The sequence below is a fragment of the Eulemur rufifrons genome, chromosome 3, assembly GCF_041146395.1.
Source record: "Eulemur rufifrons isolate Redbay chromosome 3, OSU_ERuf_1, whole genome shotgun sequence".
NCBI classification, from domain to species: Eukaryota; Metazoa; Chordata; class Mammalia; order Primates; family Lemuridae; genus Eulemur; species Eulemur rufifrons.
Genome location: NC_090985.1, coordinates 26012884 through 26036974, shown reverse-complemented (window position 1 = coordinate 26036974; position 24091 = coordinate 26012884). Strand labels below are relative to the sequence as shown.

The 24091-nt window shown below is 59.3% G+C and overlaps 1 protein-coding gene across 1 annotated transcript in view; it reads right to left on the bottom strand.

The window, feature by feature from the left end:
• Window positions 1-17976: 17976 nt before the first annotated feature.
• The window catches only part of TSNARE1 (t-SNARE domain containing 1), a 115919-nt gene continuing 109804 nt past the window's right edge, over window positions 17977-24091 (bottom strand). The window contains exon 12 of the mRNA XM_069465939.1: window positions 17977-18069. Within this exon, the coding sequence (XP_069322040.1) occupies window positions 17977-18069 (93 nt within the window). The remainder of the gene's footprint in view (window positions 18070-24091) is intronic.

Sequence of the window (24091 nt, the reverse complement as noted above, 5' to 3'; positions counted from 1 at the left end):
TCACCCTCAGGAAGCCCCAGGAGGTGGTCTGCCTACCAAGGAAGTGCACGTCACCACAGCGAAGGCGCTCGGCCGCCTTCCCACCCACCGTGCTTGGCCTCGGCCGGGCCTGCAGGAGCTCGACCTCCCGACTGGCAGCGGTAGCTCCGTGAGTCAGCACTTCCGGGGCCCCGTGGACAGACAAACAGGTGGAGGCTCAGAGAGGGTCCCAGGCTCACCCAAGGCCACACAGCCAACAGGAGGGCTGAGCTTTGGGGGTTTCCCGGGCACAAACGGCCAGGTGCTGAGACTCAGGGGGAGATGGCCTGTGTCTCTGAGCCTCAATTTCCCTGGGTGTCCTGAAGGATGGAGGCCAGTCCCTGGGGCCCTCCCTGCTCGACGCCCAGGGCTGTGACGAAGCCCCACACCCACAGAGCTGGGGAGGAGGAGCCGGATTTGTGCTGTCTCCCACGCCCCATCCCTGCGTGGCCAATTCTCACGATGACGAGCGATGAGGACGCTGAGGCACACTCAGGCTGCAAGGCCAGCAGACAGCAGCCGCACGCGGGCCCAGGCAGGCGACACCAGCGCCAGCGGCTGCCTCTACAGTGCTGCCTCATCTGGACACTGCGTGTTCCCACCCGGGAGTGGGGGGTGCCTGCCAGGGGCTCCAGGCCACAGGCCACCGGCTCCTGGCATGTGGTGCCTCCTCAGCCCTCCCCTCCCCCATGAAAGGCTTGGAGGAGGGATTCTCAGCTTCCTGGCTCTTCCCAGTGACATCCTGCTCCTGCAGGCCAGGAGCACACCCGCCTGCCCCTCTGGGAAGAGAACAGGCAGTCTGCGGAGAGGGTTAGGTCTGGGGGTGCACAATTGCCCCAGGTCACCCAGCCTCGTGTGGAAGACCTGGATTTGAACCCACATCTTCCACAATTTCAAGGAGACTCGATGACCAATTTTGGAAGAGTCCAGACTCCTCCTTCTGGAATTTCCAGCCCTGGATCTGCCTCCTCCCCGGAGCCTTATTTTACAACATGATTGAACCACCCCATTATTTAATAAAACTGTCAGAACAACTGATTTGTGCAATGTACATGGTTCTCTTTTTCTCTCTCTCCTTTCTTTCCAGATTCAATAAACCTGATGTTGTTCCAAGAAGACAGAGGAGTGATAGGAGCATCCATATCATAGCAAGATGACGGGGCTCATTGGGCAGGTGCCCAGTACGAGCAGCACCTGAGCCTGGGAACACCCCACCCAGAGCATCCCCAAAGGGGCCAGGGCAGCTTCTCCGGGCAGGGGAACCGGCCATGGGCAAGGGCAGCAGTTCACAGGGAGGCAGCAACCACCCCTGCACGTGGCAGGTGGGAGAGGAGGCTGTGGAGGATAAGTGCAATCAGGGAAGGCTTTCTGGAGGAAGAGACTTCAGAATTACATCTTGATTCATGAACAGGAGTTTGCCCAAGGAAAAGAGGTGCAAGAGAATTGTATACAGAAGGAAAATTGTGTCTGCAGGTCAGCAGGGGCCGTGGGAGAGTTCTTAGGGTGACAGTGTGTGCCATCTGGGCAGGGAATGGTCGGAGTTTGAAGCCAGAGCCCCTGTGCCATGCCTGGTCTGGATACCTCCAACCTGGGGTCACTCAAGGGCTGCAGGACTCTCTCACAGGGACTGTGGGTGTGAGGTTCCCCTTTAACCATAGGCTGGGCCAGGGAAGGGGCAGTGCCCCTAACCCATAGTGGGGCTGGCATAACCAGGGCCCGGCCCCTGACTTGTTCAACACAGGGAGCAGGCAGCCCAAGGCCGCCATCACCCCAGGGAGCTAACTTCTGCACCCACAGGGCTGTCTGGGTGACCATGCACCCCTGGCCCACCCAGCCCCATCACTGCCATGTCCTATTTCTTGTCGAGCCCCTAGAGACTAGAACTCCCTCAGTTCCCTAAGTCAGAATCCCTTGGAACCTCATTTGGAACTCCCCTGTTAGGAGGAAAGCCCCACCCCTCTCTCAGACCCGCCCCAGAGGGAGTGAGCCCTCTGATTGGACAGCTCTCTGGGGAGGTGGGCTCAGAGCATAGCTCCGCCCTGAGGAGCCCCGTCCCAGGTCTGGGCTCAGGCAGGGAGCGGGAGTCCCTCGGGGCTGGGCAGCAAGCCCCTGCCTCCCTCCAGGCCTGCTGCCCCTCTAAGGCCCAGGTCCTCTTCTCCCAGGGACTGGCCGCCCGGTTCCCCAGCCCCCATGTGAGTGGACCCCCTGGTCTCAATGCCACCAGGCCTGAGGTCACCTGCCTGGAGGCAGTTAGAACTGTCCACTCCCCAAGGACATTCAGCTACCTTCTGCCCCCAGCCCAGCCCCCACGCCCCACCCAACTCAGTTCTCAAGGTCAGACGTGCTTCAAAGACGCCAAACTGGGCTCATATTCCAGCTGCCTGGCTGGGGTGACCAGAGTGAGGCTTATATGTAAACGGGGGTGATAATGCTACGTCCACAGTGAGCATGAGAGTCCCCCTCACACCTGGAATTCCCAGACACACCACGACACTCTTTGGATGGTCACTGGAAAGGTCTGAGAAGGAGTGGGAGGTGGAGTCTGCCAAACACTCTGCCAGAGAACATTCTAGACCCAGCCTCCCATCTGCCCCCTCATTAACAGCCTGCCTCTCAGCCACACCAGACTCCTCCCTTACTGACAGTGCTGAGTGCAGCACGGCCTGCAGTTTGCTCCCCAATTTTAGAGGGTTCTTGACTGCCTGGCTAAGGCCTACATTCCCCAGCCAAGCTTCAGGAACAGCGGTCCCATGGCCAAGTATGGCCAGTGGAGTGCAGAAAAAGTGATGTGTGCAGGCTCTGGGCTAAGTCCCTAAAGGGAAGAAGCAGGCCACTTGGGTCCCCTCTCCCGTCCCTACTGGCTGGAGCACGGACGTGATGGCAGGAGCTGGAGCAGCCGCCATGGCCACAGAAGGAAGCTGCGTGTTGAGGGCGGCGGAGCCACAGGAAGGAAGGAGCCTGGGCTTCTTGCTGCAGTCAGCCCCGAGCTGCTCACACGTGCAGTGCCCCTCACGCTGTCTTCAGCTCCTCTTATTTCTGGTAGTGGCCTGAGCCCACAGCAACCGGACAAATGATGCCAAGCTCTCCTGATAATGCCACCCTCACTTATGATGGGCTATGGATTGCTATAGTGATGCAGGATCCAGACCTTGAATAACAGTGTGCAAGAGGAGGCCTCACCCCAGGACTGGCCAGGGCCCCAGTGCCGTCATCAGAGCCCATGAGGGAGCCCCCAAGCCCTCCCTCCTCCCTCAGCACTCCCAGCCTCCCACCACTCCCTGCCTGAGCCCTCCCAGGAGCATCTCTGCAGGCCCTTCTCTCCAGACTCCCAGGTCACCTCATGACTCTCCTGTCCCCACCTGGCTCTGTGTGGCCCTGCAGTGCCCTTTTCCCTCCCATCTGTCCCTCTGGATGTCACAGCCTGCCCTGCTGAGGTGGTGCAGCCTCTGCCGAGGCTCCAGCCATGGCACAAGATCGGAGCAGGGCCTGGGATAGGCCTGGGTCCTCGCTCCTCCTCGGCCTCTTCAGATCCCCCCCTGCCCCCCGCCCCCCACCGTCCTCCCTGCAACCTCCCAGGCAACTCCAAAGTCAACTGTCCCGACCGTCCAGGAGGCACTTGGCAAACCTCGGTCACCACACGTGCGTGCTGTGGGCCTCCTCACCACTGCACACTCCCTGCCCTCACCCAGCGCTGCTATCCCTCTGCCTCCCTCGGTGTTTGTGGAATGAATAAACGAAGGACGTAAAGCCATTTAGGGAGAGCATGTGGCTCAGGAGGAAACATCCCTTAGGATGCGCGTTATCCACAAAGAAGCAAAGCGTATTGACAAAGAACTCCCTGCGAGGGCCAGGGAGGGAGGCCCAGACCCCTGTCCTGAGGACAGGACGGTCGTGGTGCTGACGCGAGACAGCAATGCCATGTTGACACCTGTGTCCCTCCGTGGGCTGCTGCGCTTGCCCCGCGGCTGTGCTGTGAGGATGTCTTGGTGCTTTCATGGGTGTGGTGAATGTGTTCCCTCACGTGGCAAGATACGTTACCGTGGAAACATGCCGCATACATGACCTTGCTCTGAACATGTCCCCACATGGCAAAAGGGACTGTGCAGGAGCTAAGGACCTGGAGACGGGTGACGATCTCGGGTGATCCCAGTGGGTGCTAAATGTCGCCCCAGGGTCCTGGTAAGGGGCAGGCAGATAGGAGTGAGGACGGGATGCGAGGCCAGGCGGAGACGCAGCAACGTGGCCACGAGCTGAGGAATGGGGGCGCCTCCAAGGAGCCCTCCTGGGGTCCGCGAGCAGGAACCTGGCTGCCGACACCTGGGTTTAGCCCCTAACACTCATTTGGATGTCTGACCTCAGAACTGTGAGAAACAAATTCTTGTTGTCTTAAGTCCTAACTTGGCAATTTGTTACGGCAGAAAAAAGCGAACACAATGGATTGCTCTCAACCTCAAGCCACAGTTTAGTTTTCCTTAGAGCCTAAGTTCTCCCCATAAAATTCTGCAGCTGCCAGGTTTGGGGAGGGACCCCCGCCCCAGCCGCGTGTGGCCCGGGGTGAGGGCGCGGGTGCCTTGCCCCTACCGTGAACCAGCCACACGGCTCCAGACGAGGCCCCCGTGGCCGCATTACCCGCAATGACTGGGTATTTTATGCCGAACGTTAAAGATATTTTACACTGGAGATTTAATACGGAACATTAAGAACCATTGAAATCACTCATATCAATTGAAGATACAATAATTGAACCCCATAAAGATTACCAAGAAGCTGGTGGAGCTATAAGGAGAGGCATAAATAGAGATAAATTGGGCCCCCTCGTCTTCCCCCCTCACCAAAGGAGCTCATTAGAGCCCCTGGGGCCGCTCAGCGGGAGGTGGCTGAGAGGGGCCCAGGCAGGTCCAGGGATTTCTGCACGTTCCTTGATGGTTTGGCAAACACTTGGTTAAGAGATGGAGCAAAGGGACCAAGGAGATTAGAGATTGGATCTCATGTGACCGGGGCATCTCATTCTACGTGCTGTGCTCTGATCTCTGATCCCAGATACAGGCTGAACCCTGATCCCAGTCCCTGATCCCAGTCTCATGCTGAGACCTGATCCTGGTCACACACTAAGCCCTACTCCTAGTCACAGGCTGAGTCCTGATCCCAGTGCCTGACCCTAGTCTCATGCTGAGACCTGATCCTGGTCACACACTAAGCCCTACTCTTAGTCACAGGCTGGGCCCTGATTTGGTCACATACTAAACCCTGACCCTGGTCCTAACCCAGGTCATACTCTAGAGGAAGGCTAAGCCAGGATTCTGACCCGACACTGAGCCCCTACTCTGCTCACAGGCTGAGCCTGACCCAGGTCACACTCTGTGCCCTCTTCCCGGGCCCCTCTTGTCCTCCATCAACTTCCCATTTCCTGCCCCCTGGGCACAGGTGTGAATCCAGCGACTGTGACGACTGTGACAGTGCAGAGTGAACGGCCGATGCTCCTGCCACCCTCCCGGGCTCATAAATCTGCCCCATTCCCCTCAAGCCAATACCCAGCCAGGCTGCGTGCACAATGCCATATATTTCATTTACAAGCTGGTCTATTACCTGATTCATAACCAATCTGTCACCCTGAGAGATCAATGCATCCCCGGGACGCCACATACATAATACCTGGGATGTAATTGAATCTGGGCTTCCTGGCATCTCATCGCCCTGCAGCCCCACTGGGCAGCCCCTCCCAGCGGGGGGGCAGAAGCAGAGAACATGCCGGGGTGCTGGGGGGCACGGGAAGGGGGGCCATCTCTAGAAGAACGTTTGCAATTCTAGTCCGGGTGGGTGGCCGGGATTCCTGGAGTCCTCACCATCCTGCGTCCGCCCGTCAGGAAGGATCTCAGAGCGGGCTCACCCACTCCCGCACCTCTCACTGACTCCCCTGCAGGATCGTGGCGCCGTAATGGGAACGACATCTCACCTCTGTGAGGATCTATATCCCAAAATAGCAAAAAAAATCCCCATTGTGGGAAGATTTTTCAGGCGGAGGCATGCGGGATGGAGTTATGGGGCCGTGTTTGCACACGCACGTAACGTGTAGACGCATCTATTCCCGGGGCCGCCAATACATCTGCTCGGGAGCCGGTGGAGCTGTGCATCCCCCCACTTCGGGACGGGGGAGGGACAGAGACCAGATCCCCAGCCCAGCCTGGGGCGAGCCAGTCTGTCCTGTTCCTCAGTTTCCTCGTCTGTCAGAGGGAGCTCATTAGAACCCTCCTGCCCCCACTGTGCAGGGATCGGACAACACGGGAGAGACGAGGGCATCTGGGCAGCTGTAAAAGCCACACAGATGCCCCTCCCCTGAACCCCATGTCACAGACAAGAAACTAAGTCCCAGACAGGGATGGAAAGTGCCCCAGGGCTCCTGGGCAGTGGGGTGGGCAGGGCAGGACCCAGGGCTCCATTCCTTCAGGCTCCGTGATGGGCTCCCCTCACACACGTGTGTGCACACAGTGACATATGTGAACCTCCATGTGCACATACATGTGCCCACAGACACACAGGCATGCACACGCCTGTACACACAGGGACACATACACGCACACACCTGGGAAGCACTTTTCTCTTTGTGGGGGTGGCCATGAGGCATGTCCTCTTGGGCTCTGGTGGCCTGGCCTTCAGGGGTCTCCTGGCAGGACTGGGTCCCCCACCAGGGCCCTGGCAAGACCTGTTCCTCCCATGGGGATACACTGGGGCTGGGTGCGGAGTGTTCCCTGGAGCCCTGCAGGGTGGAGTGAGGCGCTCTGGAAGGCTCTCCCTGCCCAGCAGAGCCTGGCAGGCCCCAGAGGAGCAGAGGCAGGTGCCCTCAGTGGGCACCGCGGGCAGAGGGCCTCCACAGCCACAGGATCTGGGTCAAGCCCGGCTGTCCTGCCTCCCAGCAGCCAGTGCTAGGCAAGGCCTCAGTGTTCCCATCTGGAGAGTGGGCTGGCACTGGTGCCCACCTGCACGGCTGAGCTAGTGCAGGGTCTGGCACAGAGCCGACCCCAGCAGGAGGGTTGTGCTAACTGCAAGGTGGACAGTCACTATGTGAGCTGAAGGACACGGGTGACCAGCAGAAGTGGTCTGAGCCCAAATCTTGCATCTGCCCTCAGAGAACAGGAGGGCTCTCCAGGCTGGTCGAGGGTGGGGATGGGCAGCAGGCAGGGTGGCCAGAGAGAAATGAGAACCCAGCAGTGAGCTGGGACTGAGGGGACAGGCCCTGCACGCCACCGGCCTTCTTTCCTTAAACTCTAAACAGACTGAGAGTCTGTCCCAGCTAAAGGGGCGCTACAGACCCTGGGGCCCATCTCACAGATTGAGAAACTGAGGTCCAGAGAGAAGAGTTTTGTGGGATACCCAGCAGATCACAGACCCTTGTCACTTCCCTCCTCCCCAGGGAGGTGGCCCTGTCCTGAGCCCACACGTCCAAGCATCGCAGATGGAACCATCCCCGAGGGACCTGGGCTCCCAGCGTGGGCAGGTCTGAAAGGGAGGACATGGGCTGGGAAGCAGCTCGGGGGCGGCGTCCTCGGTGAACTGCGGCAATTCGTTATCCTTCCCAAGCTGACGAGGATGATGGGGAGGACAATTAGTCTCGGAATTACTGCGGAGGAGAACGTTAAGAGAAAAATAAATTAAAAAGAAATCCATTCGAGCAGTAATCGTAATACAGTGTATCATAGTCAATTGAATCACAAATACAAGCTGGTCCCTTGTCGATTGATTTCAGCGAGTAAACAATTTGGATATTTAAATTGGAAACTCGCAGGGGAAGGAGCAATGATTTGGTTAAAGGGGGAACTGAAAACTCCGGGCCAAAAATTGGTTCCGGCCTCCAGCTGCCACTGGGCTGCGAGGGGGAGGCGGGGAGGGCGCCGGCTCCTCCTTGCCCACAGGTCAAGGTCACCCCACCTGGAAGCTTCCAAGAGCGAATGGCTACCTGATGGAGTCTGCTTGTTCCCACGCGCTCTGCCACTGTGTCCCCTGGGAGGACATGAGAGAGTCCTGAGACCTACTCTGGGGTGTGACGCGCCACACCTCCTGTCCACCTACTATGTGCCAAGCCCATGTTCTTTCCACGCGATCCCCAAAGGGAAAGTCCAACAGTTCTGACCGTTGGGTTCCCACAACCATGTCTGGCCTGGGAACAAGGAGAGCGATTCTGATTGCAGCTCTGCTGTGGACACGCTGTGTGGCCTTGGGGAGCCCAGTCCCTCTCTGGACCTCAGCCTCCCAGGAGGGAGGGGCAGGCTGAGGCGGTGGCCGCCCACCCTGACCTGCTGGTTTCCCGAGACGCCTGTGGGGCCACCGCTCCCCACACCCACCCCTTGTCCTGGCCTGTCCCGGCACCAGGTGGGCACCCACCGGGGCCTCTCTCTGGCTGGTGCCGCTTGGCCGGTACAGAGGCATGGCTCCCGGCTTCCTGCTGCTGCAGACAGTGGACCTGAAGGTCACGCTCACACCTGGGTCCTGAGAGGGGCAGGCTGAGTGCAGGTGGTGGCAGCCGCTGCCGACATCAGCACTGTCCGGGCCTGCCCTCCTGCCCTCCTCCTGCCGCCTGAACTGCTCACCCCGGAACACCTGCTCCCAGCCAGGCCCGGCCCAGGGAGGTGCCGACCGGGCAGGGCTCGGCCGCCAGAGTCAGGGGGTGCGGGGCTGCAGGCCGTGTGGGGCCCAGTGCACCCCACGAGGGCCAATCCCTGCCCCCCTAGTACTCCCACAGGCAGAAGAGGCAGAGCCTGTCCTTCCACTCCCTCCCGGGCAGCCAAGTCCACAGCCCACAGCCCTGCCCTGCGGACCACCCTCTCCAGCCCCCGTTTCCTCATCTGCAAAGTGTGGACGACGACCCCAGCCCAGTGACCTCCCGCTGCAGCAGCAGACACAGGGTCCCAGCAGTGCAGGAGGGAATTGGACGGTGATCGCCGCCCCTCCCAGCCCAGTCCCAGGCTTGCCCCGTCCCTGGCAGAGCCCCCTCCCCTGAGGCTCATTACGCGCCCACCCCCACAGCTGCAGGCCCTGCTCTCAGCAGCGGAGAGGCAGGCGCCTTCCTCCAGTGCCCACCCCTCACCCCTCACCCTTCCTCCAGCACCCACCCCTCACCCCTCCTCCAGCGCCCACCCCTCACCCCTCACCCCTAGCTTGGCACAGCCCAGCTGCTGCCCACACCTGCAGCCGAAGGTGTGAAATCCAATTTGCTCCCTGACACCTCCTGCAGACACCTGGCCGGCTGCACTGGCCGTGGCAAATCCCAGGTAGCCAGCAGCTCTGGCCGGGGGTGTCTGGTGGCCCCCACCTGTCACGGGGCCCCTGCAGCCACTGCCTCAGTAGTGTCAGGTTTTCTCAGGACTCTGGGAATAAACAGTCCAGAAACTCCGTTTCCCAGAATCCTTAAGCCCACCCTCCCCCCCCCCAAGCACAGTCTCTGGGACAAAGCAGGCCGGATTTGGGTGGTTTCAGACCCTTCTCTGCAGAGGGTGTGGGGCTGGGGGAGGGGCTGGAGCAGGAAGTAACACGCCCAGCAGATATTTCTGGAATGTGTCTCCCAGGTGGGCTGCAGACTCCAGCCACCTCGCCCTGAGCTGCAGGAACTGTGGGTGCTGCTTTGCCATCAGGGTGCTACGTGAGGGTGTCCTGTGTGCCCTGGTGGGTGGAGGGGCCAGGCCACCGAATGGCCCCTCCTGTTCGTGGGCCCCCTCCACTCCTGGGAGACAGGTGCGGGAAGGGGAGGCTGGGACAGCCCTAGGACAGGCTCTTCCCCATCCAGGACCCTCTTCCCCACGCCCCCGACATGAAGCTACAGCCTGGGAGCAGCAAGGGCCCAGCCAACTCGCTTTGTTCCCGGCGTGGGCAAGGGCTTGCCCTAGGCCCTCAGCGGGGAAGGGGCAGGACCCCCACCCATCAAGGCCACAGGGCCCATGTGGCACTCAAGGCTGCCCAGCCTCCTCCTCCAGGGAAGCTCTTGGGGGGGGGGACAGAGGGCTGGGGGGGGGCGGTGCCGATGGGTGGGGAGCAGCTGCCCTGGGCCACACACCACGCAGCACCGTGCCATGCAGCACACCGAGCCAGTGCTGCAGGGCTCAGCAGCCAACCTGGGAACCCCAAGGAAAGCACGGCCTCCAGGTGCCTCTCCTCTGTCCAGCCACCTGCCCTCACACCTGGAGGGCAGGCTGAGCCTGGAGGGGGAAGGAGGATCCAGGGGCCTGGAGCCTGGGAGGGCAGCCTCCAGCTCCCCCACACCCCACCTGCAGGAGTGCGGCTGCCAGCCCCATCTGGGCACCTTTGCAGAAGCTGCCACCCCGGCCCCACCCAGCTCAGAAACCCACCTGCCCTCCGAGGCCCAGCTGACACTCAGCTCCTGACCTCACCGGGCACCCGCCAGCCCTCCACTAACTGCTTCACCTGCCCTTCCTGCCGCCACCCCACAATGCCTGCTCCTCCTCCCCCAGGGTCAGCCACAGGGGGTCACCACGGCCCAGTCCGTGGCTGGGGCAGCCTGTGCTGGAATCAGGGCTCGAGTCCTCGGGTGCTGAGGAGTCCAGGGGACTGTGTGGGGCTCGGGGGGCCCGGCAGGCCCTGCTCTGCTCGAGCAAGGGGCGCACCCAGCACATTTGCATGCTGCATGTGACACCCTCCAAATAGCTTATTAGAAATTAATATTTAATTCTCTTCTGTGGATTTAGCTTAATTATTCAATTTATTAGTGCAATTACTGAGAAGCACCCGGAAGCAAAAATTGCTTGCTCTGAACAGGAGACAGTGGAGGAGGCGGGAGCCTCGCCAAGAGCATCCCGGCTTTCACATGGCTCCATTTGTAGCCTTCGCCCCTGGGGGTTCCTCCTTGTGTCCCACTGAAGTCTCTCTTGCTGCAGTTAAAAAATACAACCTCTTCTCTCTGTCAGGACTGGCTAAAGATGTTCCCTGTCTCTGCATCTCCCCATCAGGGGAGCCTTCTCCAGGGGGCAGCTCCCAGCATCTGCTAAGGGGGGACCTGAAGGCAGGACCCCAAATCTCTCTTCTGTATCTTTCTGGGGAGAAGCAGGAGGAAGAGGAGAGAGAAAAGGGAGGGAGGAGGGGGAGGAGGAGGAAGAGGAGAGCGGAAAGGGGGGGTAGGGGAGGGGACGGGAAAGGGAAGAGCGGGGTGGGCCGGGCTTTCTCCCCTCCCCAACGCCTGGCCGCAGTCTGCACCTGTAGGCCAGGCCATCACAGCCTTGCGCGGAGGAAGGGACAGTCTCATTTTACAGGCTGATGCCAAAGCTCCATGCAGTTCAGCAACTTGCCCTGGTCATTGTGTGGAAGTGGCAGGGCAGGGACCCAAGCCCAGGGCCAGGACCACACAGATGAGGCCTTGCTCCGCACTTGGCCTTGGATGGGTGTTCTCAGGCCCCGCTGCTGGGGAGCTCGAAGTCTGCCCCCAATGAAGCCCCAGGGCTCCTTCCCCTCACGCATCTTCCCAACTGTCCATTTGCGGGGGAAGAGCATAGGCCTGGGGTGGGCACAGGACACGGGCCTGGCTGGCTGGGGGACGACCCTAAGCCCTGCCAAGGGAGGCTGCAGGTGGGTGTGGTGGTCAGGTGGGCTCTGCCCTTCCTCCCTGCCCTCCGAGCCTCAGCCCTCAGCCATCCTCCTGGCTTGAGCCTCCTTCACCCCAAGGGCCCAGTGCCCAGCTGTGGGTGCCAGCCCAGAGCCAGGGAGTCACATGCCAGCTGGGGAACACAGGGAGGTGGGTGGAGGGAGCACCGATGGGAGAGGGCTGGGGCTGAGGGTGGAACCAGAGGGCAGAGAGGTGCCATGAGCCCACAGGCCCTCCCTGCCCTGCCCTCCCCAGGATGGGGACAAAGTTGCCCTGGCCTGGCTTTGGGAGTCAGCAGTGTGTGGTGGGGTCAGTGGTCAGACGGGGGACAGTTCCCAGGAGATGGGTCAGGTCAAGTGGGAGGTGGGAGGAGGAAACACACATTTATTGTGCACCGACTGTGGGTGCCAAGGGCACCATGACCTCACCTGGGCCTTACAGACCGGCCTGCAAGGTCTCAGCGCCCCGGCCCACCGAGGAGGGGTCCAGCCCAGCTCGTGGCTCCACAGCCACCGTCACCAGCGCGGCCCGTACCAGGAGCCCTGCGGAGGCCTCGGCACCCGCTGCTGCTCCAGGCTGAGGACTCCTCAGACCCAGCAGGCCCGCCCTCCTGGCAGACGCCACCGCGCCCATCGGCTCCTGCCGCGATGCCAGGCGCACCGTGTGCTGCCGTGCTTCTGGGAGCAGAATTTTTACGTTTTTACTTTTCTTCCACCTTTTCCTGGCAGGGTGCCGTTCCCACCGGCCCAGTCGGGCCAGCCCCCCCACAGCCATCTGCCCTGCCATGGGGGGTGCGAGGGGCGGCCCCACCTGCTGGGCAGCCACATCCCATGGGAGGGGGACACCAAGTCTGGTCACAGCCCCCTTTTCTGACCGTGGCCACACAGCACGCCATCCCATGGTGGCTCCCTGCCTTTGCCAGGGCCACGTCCTTGTCCTCAGCCTGGGGTGCCAAAGGAGGCCAAACTCACCCCTCAACACTCAGCTCCCCAAAGCCACCTCCTCCAGGAAGCCCTCCTGCCCCCTCTCTGCCTCCTGTTCTACCCACTTCATGGCATCTCCAAGGTCTTCCTCTGCCCAGACCGTGAGCTGCTCAGGCGGTTCGGGGGGCTGATTTCTGCCTGTTGGCCGCCTGCAAAAAACTGGGTATCTCTGAGCCAGTCAGACGTCACTAGGTCTGGGCTGCTCTGAGTTGTGAGCCTGTGCCCCACCCTGGGTGACAGGGAGGACAAGGTGTGGCCTTGCTGGCCGGAGGGCCACGTGGGAACATTGGGACGGTGCCCCTATCTCAGTCTCGCGTCCACAAAGCAGAACATGTACAGGGACAACAGTCACACAACCCGTATCGACGGTGGTGATGGGGACGGCGAACTACCTGCTGTGACTGAGTGAGCGCCTCCCTGGGCCAGACGCCGGGAGTCTGCAGGCCACATCACAATGGTCAGTGACCCTGCAAGGTAGCGTGCTTGGCCCCATTTTACAGCTGAGGAAACTGAGACGCAGAGAGGGAAAGCCACGTGCCGGGCCCCGTGGCTGGTGCAGGGTCCACGGGGAAGTCTCTGCTCCAGGGTGCCCTCTACTGCTCAGCTCTGCCTCCACCCCCCTGGGCAGGAGCTCTGGGAGAGCCAGCCTGGGTCCCAGGGACCAGCCGGGCCAGCATCTGCCCCCAGGGGAGAGACGTTGATGTCTAAACCTGTACGGAGCCACAGAAGACCGCAGGGAGCCTCCCAGCGCCCCGAGGGCCAGGTCAGGCCCAGTAGCAGCTTCCAGGCTAGGGCAGGGAGGGGCAGGGCTGCCCAGAGTCGCTGGACCCAGACTTGGCACCCAGGTGAGCAGACCCGCTGGGGCTTCTGATTGGCTCAGCACAGAGAGGCCACCTAGGTTGTCCCCCAAGCTGTGAGAGAAGGAGACACTAGTAATGACCAAAGACGGCATATGCTAGACGGTCCTGAGCCCGCCAGAACAAGAGCGGACCCCGGCCCAGCACCTGCAGCCCACGGGCAGCGTGGCCCACCAGGCTTCGGGTCACACAGACCCAAGTCAGACCTACCAGCCGTGCAGCCTCGAGCCGGACACCTACCCTCCTGGACGGCATGTCCCTGCACATGTGTGCATGCGTGTGCGCATGTGTGTGTGTGTGTGCATGTGCATGGCAGAAATGAGGGATTCACGGAGAGAACCTGTGTAGAGTGCTCACTCCCTACTGGCATACAGCAAGCACTCAATAATGGTAGCTATTTCTGTGGTGCGATATCAGTCCCATAAGTCCCTGGTGTGTGAACTCTGGCCCCCGTCCTCAGCCCCAAACGGAGTGGCCGAAGGACGATACTGCCTCTGTCCACACTGTCCAGCCTAAGAAAATCCTCTCGTCTCGCTGCACCTCGGTGTTCTTAGCTGAGAAGTGGGGACGTCACAGCACCTTCGTGGGGCTGTGGCAAGGAGCCCACTAAAGCACCTCCTGAGCGCCCAGTAAGCAGAGGGACCGCGCTGGCTCCGCCCCTCGTTCAGAGCACAGCCTCACAGCCTCACAGCCTCTGGGACCGGAGCAGCGCTTGAAGAAGAGTGTCCCTCCCAACCTCAGGCATCCGCCACACACACGCACACATAGGCACACATGCATACACACAAGCACGCACGTGTGCACATGTGCACACAGACACACGTGTGCATACATGCATAAGCACACACGCACACATATATGCACACATGTACATACGTGTGCACACACGCATGTGCACAGACACATGCACAGAGGCCGCACTGGGGAGCGTGGTGGTAAGGAGCCCAGCATGCGCCTTCCAAGTGGAAATCAATGGCTTTGGGGTCAATATTTCGCTGCTTTCAGAAAACACTCAGATGTGCTTTGCTGTGCACCTCAATTTAGCCCTGAAATTTTTTGTGCTCGTGAAAGTTGCTTCACTGACCATTGCCTGGATACGGTAATTTTCTGTTTGCTAAGGACCAGCCAGGGGCTCGAACAGGGATTCGCTGCCTGGGCCCCCACTCACTCATTCATTCACTCTCCGTGAGCCAGACCTGGGCTGGAGCACTGGGGGCCCCACAGGGCCACACACCAGGCCAGTAGCGACCAAAGGCCACCATGGAAGGTGCTGCTGAGGGCGCAGGGCTGGCGTCCTGGGCGCCCGGGGGGGACCCCATGGAGAGGGAGCCTTCCAGAGAGGAGGCACCTGAGACCCGGGCCCCAAGGACTCACCTCCCTTCTACAAGTTTTCACCGGCTCATTCCCTGTGCCTGTGCGTGCGTGTGGCAGCTGCCTGAAGTCGGGAGGGACAGGCCCTTCTTTAAGTGCCCGCTCCCGTCCTAAAGGCTGCTGGGCTGTGCTCTGAATGAGGGCGGAGCTTGCCAACCGGAGTGGGGGGGCCAGCTGATGTCCCTCTGCATTATCCTCCATTGTCCGCCTCGTTCTCTGAGAGACTTGGACGACCCGGTGGCCAGTCCACCTAGGGCACCACACAGGCCTCTCCCTGCACCTGGCCACCACCCCTCTCCACCCCCAAGGACACTGAGGCAGGGCTGACTGGTCAGTGCTGTTCTCAGACACATCAGCGCGGGCCTGGGACACTCACGGCCACCCAAGCTTCCTCTTCCTCCTGATGTGCAGGGACTTGGTCCCCAACACACTGAGCCTGGCCCGGACTCTTCATCTACAGAGCCTGGAGTTATTTCTGAAAACAGCTGCACTTTCCCGGATGAGGAGGCTGGTGGGGAAAAAGGGAGCCCCGAGTGAGAGAGCAGGGCTGAGGCCACGGGCTGGGCTCCATCCTGGACAGACAGGCTGGTTTTGTCCTACTGTCTGCCACAGCCGAGTCAGCCCCACGCCTGACCACAGACGCAGGGAAGACCTGGGGCACATGCTGAGCCCTGACCCTGGTTACACACTGAGCCCCAATCCTGGTCACACTCTAAGCCCTAATCCTGGTCACATGCTGACCTCTGACACCGGTCACATGCTGAGCCATGATCCTAGTCCCAGATGAGCCTCCGCACTGGCTGTAAACTGAGTCCTGGGACCTGCAGGTGCGTGAGGATGGTGGGTGCAGCCCTTCCCCACTGTGGAGACTCACGGTACTCGCCCTCTTCCAGAACCTACTTGGTGGTGGCCGTTGCTACATCTGCCAAAGGACTGTGCCGTCTGACTTCTCCCACGGACCCCTGTGAGGACCAGGTGGGAGGTGGACTTCTCAGCCTGACCTGGGAGGGCTGAGTCCGTGCGAGGCGTAGAGGTTAGAGCTGGGCAGGGCTGCTTACAGGGGTGGGGGCCTGCGTCATCCCCTGGGAGCTGCTTGGTCGGCACCATCTCCCCTCGCCACCCAGAATGAGACGTGTGTCCAGCTGTGGCGCTCATGGGCTTTGTCCCAGTTGGAAGGCGGCCTGAGCCCCACCCTCAGAGACCGCTTTTCTCTGGCACTCGAGCTGCACTCGGCGCCTGCCGCCCACCTATAGCCCCCGCACTCTGCCTGCTGCTGTTCTCACGTGGACGCTCTTCCAGAAAACCACCTGCTGGGAGGACTCAGAGCTGGGAGGGGGACCCTGGTGGCCCCTCAAGGACAGGACTCCAGCCAAGGCCACAACCCAGAGCCCCCTCTGGCTGCCTACTCTGCCCAGCCACTCCTCTGGCCCAAAAACACAGGCTTTGGAGTCCTAGCGTGAGGGAGCCAGAGGGACAGGTCACTGCCCTGAGCCCCAGGCCCAGGAGAGGCAGGAAGCCCGGGCTCCCCAGGGCAGAACCTCCACTGAGAGCCTGGTAAGACCACCGAGGGTCCCAGCACGGGGCAGCCACAGGGCAGGTCAGGGAGGGCTTCCTGGGGCAGGGCGAAGGGCTCCAGGGTTCAAAGGCCTCCGTGCTCTTCTGGGCCCTGCCCCACCTCCCCTCCCCTCTTGGGCAAGCCGCCAAGCCTCGGGGGGAGAATGGAGACAGTACCGGGCCCTGCCTCCCTCCCACAGCCTCAACGCTGGGAAGCCCTGGGCCCAGGGTTCTCTTGGTTACCCAGGGTTTTAGAAGCACCCAGTTCGACTCAGCTGACCCAAACGAAGCGAGGCTGCTTGGGGTCTCTGTGGGTCCTGCCTGATGGATCGTCTAGAGTCCTGCTGCGAGGGAGGGACGAGTTTATCAGGGGGACAGGGGGGCACTACAGAACATCTGGTAGGCACACCGCGATAAACCTGAGACCTTCTGAATCCAGAGCACTCCTGGTCCCGAGGGCTGGGACTCCACCCTCCTCAGGAGGCCGTAGGACTAGCTTGGACAGTGGACGTGGAATGCCAGGTACACAGTAGACCGACAACAAACATGGGTTTCCCCTCCCCACATTCTGGGGTCAGTGTTTGCACTCCCTCTCTCCCGTGCTCTTGAGCAGGCAGCCCCGAGTGAGCAGCAGGGCATCGCGGAGCTGACGGGTGTGGCCTGCATAGAGTTTCCGTGCAGAGGAACCGGGCGTCCCACCAGCAGCTGGCACCAGCCACATTTGCACCCAGCTTGGAATGGACACTCCAGCCCCAGCTGAGCCTTCAGATGACACAGCCTGAGCCAACACGTAACTGCAGCCTCATAAGAGGCCCAGAGCCAGAGCCACCCAACTGAGCCATTTCCAAATTCCTGACCCACAGACGCTGTGAGATAACAAATGTTTATTTTTGGTTTTAGACACTAAGCTTTAAGCTAATTTGTTACACAGCATTAGTAACTCATACACCTGCTCAACACACTTCGGGGGCACCGCATTGACACCCAAGGCCTCCCTGTGCTCTGTCCCAGTCTGCCAGCCCTCTCCAGGTCCAGCCCAGAGCCCCCCCCACCCCTGTGCCCTAAGGACACCCACTCCTCTCTGCCTACGGGGCAGTGGGGCTTCCTGGACTAACTCCATCCCCTGGAGCCATGTTCCCCTCTGGGCTCCCAGTTCATGCCCACCATACAACATGGCATGCTCTGCTTGCTGTCGACTGGCCCCAGTGCAATTCAGTCATGACCAGCTGGAGGTTGGTGCCTGGAAAAAGGGAGGCTTCATGCTGGCCTACCCCTGTGGTTCTGAGTTCCAGGAGCACAGGGCGACTCTCTGCCATGTTCACCACTAGGTCTCCAGGGCCCAGCCCGTGCCTGATGCAGAGAAGGTGCTCAACAAACACATGGAGGATGGATGAAGGAAGGAAGGAAGGATGGACGGATGGTGGATGGATGGATGGTGGATGGTGAATGGATGGATGGGTGGATAGACGGATAGATGGTGAATAGATGGTGGATGGACGGATGGAGAGATGAATGGGCAGATGGATGAATGGGTGGAGGGACAGATGAGTGGATGAGCAGAGGGTGGATGGTGTGGGGGCAGGTGGGGCACTCACCACAGGTGGCATCACTTTCAGACAGATGTGGTGATGATGATGAGGATGACGACCAGCAGGGCAGTGACTCCAGCTGACAGGAAGCAGCACTTGATCTTGCATCTCTGGAGCTGGGGGAGACAGTGGCTGCCACCATATCCTGGCCCTCCAGCCTCCCACCCTCAGGAGTATTTGGCTTGCGCCCACTTTGGGCTGTGGCAGACAGGGGGCAGGGGCTAGGCAGAATCTGCCCCTTGCAAGGGCCCTGCCCAAGCTGGCCTGCATGCTCTTTCAGGAATTGCTCTGGGCTGCCCCTGGAGCCAGATCCAAACGGAGGGAGGCAGGAGACCCAGGGCAACTGCTCAAGCTCCAGAGTCAGCCAGGCCTGGGTGTGATTCCCAGCTTACCCCCTTCCAGCTGGGGGTCTCGGCCACGTCCCCCTTGGCACCTTGGATTCTTTTGTAAACATAGGATGATGCCATGGACTCTGTAGGGACATTTGAAAGCCTTAATTTTTTTTCATCTTGTTTAGTGCAATAAGAAAGCCTTAAAATTAAGATGATGTGTGGAAAGTACGTAGCCTGGGGCCTGGCGAATACCAGACACACATTCCTCACTAGATAGTCTTATTATTCTTATATATCCTTGTGATTATTATTAATTTAACAAGTTCTGAGCCCGCCATGGAGGAGAAAGACAGACTGATCTGTGCTGGGGACTGTCACTAGGGAGAGGTCAGGGAGGCTTCATGCATAGGGTGCTTCACCGGCTTCTGAATGGGGAGTAGGAACTCCCCGGGCAGGCCAGGAGGGGACTCAGTGGACTGGCATCTCAGTGGCCTCCGTCTTAAACACATGCACACGATACGGACCCCAGACAGCTGAGGAGTGCCTTCAACAGAAAGAACAGAAACCAGAACAAACGAACAAAAAGAAACTCAGAGAAGCAGGTGGCGTAGAGAACAGAAGGCCACCACCCTCTGGGCCACCAGGCACAGCTCAGGACTTGGGGGCACAAAGGCCTCCCGTCTGCAGGAGTCCCCGCCCACACCCAGGGCCTGGGTTGACGCTCCCCAAGGGCCAGGGCAGGACATACCCCTGAGAAGGGCAGTGACTCGCCGAGGGCACCCACAAGATGGGCCGGGCTGGTACCTGGGCACTGTGGCCTCGCTCGGGCCAGCACCCTGCTCAGGCCACACGGCCTCTTCGTCCCTCCACCCCCACCCCGGCCCCATCCCTCAGTAGCTGCTTCCCATGCAAATATATTCAGAATACATGACATTTCAGAAACATCTATTTGTATATATTTAGACTCCATTTCAAAAGAATTATTCCAAATTGGAGCCATTTGGATAGAGGGGTGTGGAACGGATTGTTTCTTAAGTGTTCACGTCAAAAATACCATGTTTTCTAAGTGGATTACAAATGCTGTAATTATTGAAATGGGCGCATTCTGCTGGGAAAAATACAGAATTATGACTTGGATCTCAGGAATACTGTGTCCCAAGGAACAGGCATTCGGGCACCCACCGAGGACAAGGGCACAGGGCGGCCCAGAGCGTGTGGCTTTGGCTCCTGCTCTGTCCCCAAGCAAAGGCCTGCCAGGGTCTGATGGGACACAGGGCCTGTCCCTCCAGGAGGCCTTCACGCTGGGGACGAACAAGTTCAGGGGTGCGGTGGAGGCCGGCAGAGGAGAGCAAGTGGGGGGCCTCGCCTGGCCAGCTGGAGGCAGGGGAGCTGCGAGGTCCCAGGGCACAAGACGCCACTTCTGAGGTGCCACCCGGCCCTCTCCGATCGGAACAGAGGCCTCTCCTGTCTCTGCTGCCCTCCAAGACCATGACTGCCAGTGGGCAAAGCGCGGTGGAGTCAGGCTTGGCATCCCCCACAAGGAGGGGGTCACCAGTGGGGCCGGAGGAGGGGCTGGGGAGCCAGACCCCCACCCGCTGCAGTCCTCACAGGCTGGGTAGAGTGGGCCAGCGACTCCCCGAGAGCCCCCTGCCCCCAGGCGTCTGTGCAGCGTGGGGCCATGGCAGGTACGGCACGCACCCTGGTGCCCGGCTCAGGTGAGCACCTCACATAGGCCTTGCTGTGCTGCACCACGGCTGCGGAACCAGACACAGCCTGAGAGTTCTGGCCGGTGGCAGCCAAAACTGCCACCCGACGTGGCAGAGATGAAAAAGGCTGCCAAGCCGAGTGGGAGCTGTGTCTGGGCCCAGACACCTCCAGGTGCTGCTGGGGAAAGGGCCCTCGGTGGCCCCTTGGAGTCCCAGGGGTGCGAAAAGACCGAGGGCTCCCGACAGGCTCCCAACCGGCGACTCCACCCGGGCCCTGCTACTCAGGGAGCAGCACTGTTCACACAGCGAGGCTTGGCCATGAGTCAGGACAAATGTCACCGCACATCCACACAGCCAAGCCCTCTGCAGCCATTCGAAAGAGGGTCGTACGGAAAAAGAGGGGTACGGCTAAGTGTGCTGCCAGGAAGGAGGTCCAGGGTGCGGAGTGAAAGGCGACCTGCGGAACAGACACGTGGGAGGCGCCTGAGTGGAGAGACGCATCTGCACACGCCACCGTCATTCCCAGGAACACGTCACAGCTGCTAATTGGTGAGCAGCGCTTTTCTCCAGAAGTGGGATCGTGTGGAACTTTCTGTTTGATTTTTGTTTTGTTACAATGAGCTTTTGCGATGAAGACGGAAATCCAAACACGGAGGCCTTTAGAGAGGCTCCTCCGGCTCCCCCGGCAGGTCTGCCCACGAGGCCAGGGCAGGGCTGGCTCAGAGAGGTGGCAGGTGGGCAGACCAGGCGGGCGCAGGTGGGCGGGGGAGCCCGAGTTACCCGATAGCCCACCCTAGGCAGCTCCTCCCCCTTCCCGCCGTGTGCCAGGCAACCAACTGGGCCCCCTGGACAGGAGAAAACCCACTCGACTCGCCCAGCCACCCCTCTTCCCGGACTGAAGTCCTAAGCTAGAGGCGCAAGGGAGGCAGCCTGGGCCGTGGGGAGGAGGGGGCTTTCCAGGCAGGAGGCAGCATGGCAAAGTCCCTGAGGGGCCTGGGCAGTCCCAGAACAATGAGACACCTCAGGGCCTTTGCGTTGGCTGTTCCCTCTGCTGTTCCCTCTGCCGGGTGCTCCTCCCTAGATCACCCCCCCCAACCCCTACAGATCTTTACTCGTCTGTCACTGTGACAGCGGGACCTTTGCTGACCATCCTCTTGACACATGCTGGCCACCCCTTCCCACTTGTCCCTCTCCACTGCCCTGTTGTCACCGTGGGAGGTTCCGGTACTTCTTCAGTCTGCTGTTCACTGCCTGGCTCCCCCAGGTAGCGGGCCAGCCCCAGGAGGTCAGGGGTCTTTGCTGGTTTGCTCACGGTGTGTCCCCAGCCCTGAGCTGGTCGGGGGCTGGCACACAGCAGGTACTGCACGCCCCTGGGCTGCACTGTGAGTCTCGCTGCACAGGTCACCTGAAGGGCCACACACGAGCTTCTCCATCTAAAGTGCCCGGCACGAAGGGGGTCCCAGTGGGTGCCAGGTCTCCCTGGCTCTGTCCGCTGCCTACCAGCCGAGTGGCCTGGGCTCCCCTCTGAGCCTCCGTTTCCTCATCTGTAAACACGATGACAAACAGGTCCTCGTGAGAATCACAGGAGTCTCTGAGTGGCTACATGCGGTAAACACACAGGTACTCTCCTTCCTGGTAATGTCCCCTTCCCAAAGCTCTAAGGGGTAGCAGCCGGATTCTGTCATTCCCGCGAGGGTGTCATGGTGGCCCCTCGGGAAACCCCAGGCGGAGGCAGAGGAAAGACTTCGCACCTGGAATTGGCGCCCGGAGCCTGCTGTCTCTGCGGCCCTTCCCTTCTGGGCCCCGCGTGCGGAGGCTGCCCGGCCACAGGGGCTGTACGGTGTGTCCCAGCGAGAGCATGGCACAAGGCAGGCCCACTGAGGCCACTGTCTCCTGTCACTCGCTCTCCCTGCCGCTCCCGTCTCCTGCAACATCAATGGCAACAGAGAGATGGAGAGAGGGACAGAGCCCGCACTTCAGCTCCGTCAGTGTGCAGCAGATGCCTTTCTGGCCACCACCCGCCAGCTGTCCCCATGGCCCCCTCTCTTCCTTCTACACCATTCTCCAGGGACAGCCATCAGATCTGGCCCCGCCCTCCCTGCTTAGTGCTCCGAGCAGGGCCCCTCCCACCTCCCCAACCCTGCACATGCCCATGGGTTGCTCTCTCTGCCCTCCCTCTCCTCCTCACCCCAAGTGGCGCCTCCTCCAGGAAGCCTACCTATGCCTCTGCCCACCAGATGGGAAGATGTGGCTCCCACAGAACCTCCAGGGTGGGGCGAGCACCTGGCTCCGGCTGATACAGACAGACCCGGTGACACTTGGTGAGTAACTGCACAGCCGCACTAGTGCGGCCGGGGATGGGACGGCAGGCAAAGGGTGAGGAAAACGCTCCTCAGGGGAGATGGGGGGCAGGAGGGCAGGTAGGAAGGGCACCCCAGGAAGGGGCACTGGCTTGCGTAAAAGCCTAAGGGAGAGAAAGTTCCGGTATGCTGGGCAAAGGAAAAGTTTGGCAGGGCCAGAGCACTGGGTTCAAGGTCTCTGAGCCTCAGCTGCCATCCAAGGCCAAACCTCCGCCACATGGCCCCCTTTCCGCAGAACAGCGGGGCTGGGCGGCCACGTCCTTTCTACGGAGGGGCCCTAACGCGCCCGGGGTCAGAGCCCCAGAGTGGCTGGCACAGGCTGGGAATGATGGATCACAACAGCGTGCAAGTCTGAAGGGAGCGATCAGCGCGGCAGTGCTGAAGGATCATGCATTATTCAGGAAGGACTGCGACGATGTCTAACTTTAGACTTTGTTTCAGTAGATATACCTGGCAAAATTTCAAGGGAAACAAATAAAAGACTGAAATTGAAATAAAGTGTATAAGCAGATTTTTAAAAAATAGAGTCAGAAAAAAATGAACTACATTTTTAAATCTCCATTGATTCAAGAGACATGAAATCGAAATATACCAGGTGAAACTGAACTAGACCCTGGACTTAGGAAGAGCATTCCTGGAGCGATCAGCAAACCCTGAGAGGGGCCTGCGATTAGATGTTCCACATTTGATCAGCGCCGATTCGCTGCTTTTGCGGTTATGCAGGACTCGCCCAGCATTGACAAGAGACCCGTGAAGCACCGAGGGGTGCTGGAGCGTCCTGGAGAGGAAGTGTTAACCCTGGGGGACACGGACCAAAGGGACCTGGGAACTGGTGTCCTGTTTCTGCAACTTTTATGTACATTTCAATATTTTCAAAGTAACAAGTTAAAAACTCTAGTAATAAAAAATAAAGCAGCATTCAGAAATCAAGATAAACACAGGTTGAAAAGTAAGACAGGAGAGGCATGTCCCAGTGTATCAATAACGGATTAAACTCACCAATGCAAAGACAGGCGTTGCCACACTAGGTTTTTAAAATCCAGCTATATGCTATTTATAAGAGATATATCAAAAGCATGGAGGCACAGAAATACTGAAAATGAAAGAATAGGAAAATGTGTCATGAAAACATTGATCAATAAAAAGCTAGTATAGTCACATTAAGTGCAGATAAAACGGGTTGAAGATCAAAAGCATTATGTGGGATGGAAAAGGTCACTTCATAATGCTAAAAGGTTCAATTCACCAAGATGATACACCAATTCTAAACTTGTATGCAGCCTTAAAAAAAAAAGCCAGAGAATATATAAAGCAAACATTTATAGAGCTACAGGGAGAAATTTCCAAATCCACTAGTGTAGTAGAAGATTTCAACATCTTTCTCTCAATTTGTGATAGGTCAAGTAGACCAAAAAAAGGTAAAGATACGAAGATATGAACCATAAAGCTAACAAACTTGATTTGATAGACACTAATAGAATTTTCCATGCAGCAATTAAAGCATATGCATTCTTCTCGGGCACACATGGAACATTTACAGAAGTGGAACGTTCTGGGCCATAAAAGAAGTCTTAGGAAATTTCAAAGAACCAGTGTCAGAAAAAATAAATTCTCTGAACAAAATGCAACTGTTAGAAGATATTTTTAAAAAGTAAATTAAAAATTCTCATGCATTTAGAAATTTTGTAATTTACTTCTTAGTAAGTAATGGGTCAGAGAAAAACTATAATAGATATAAAA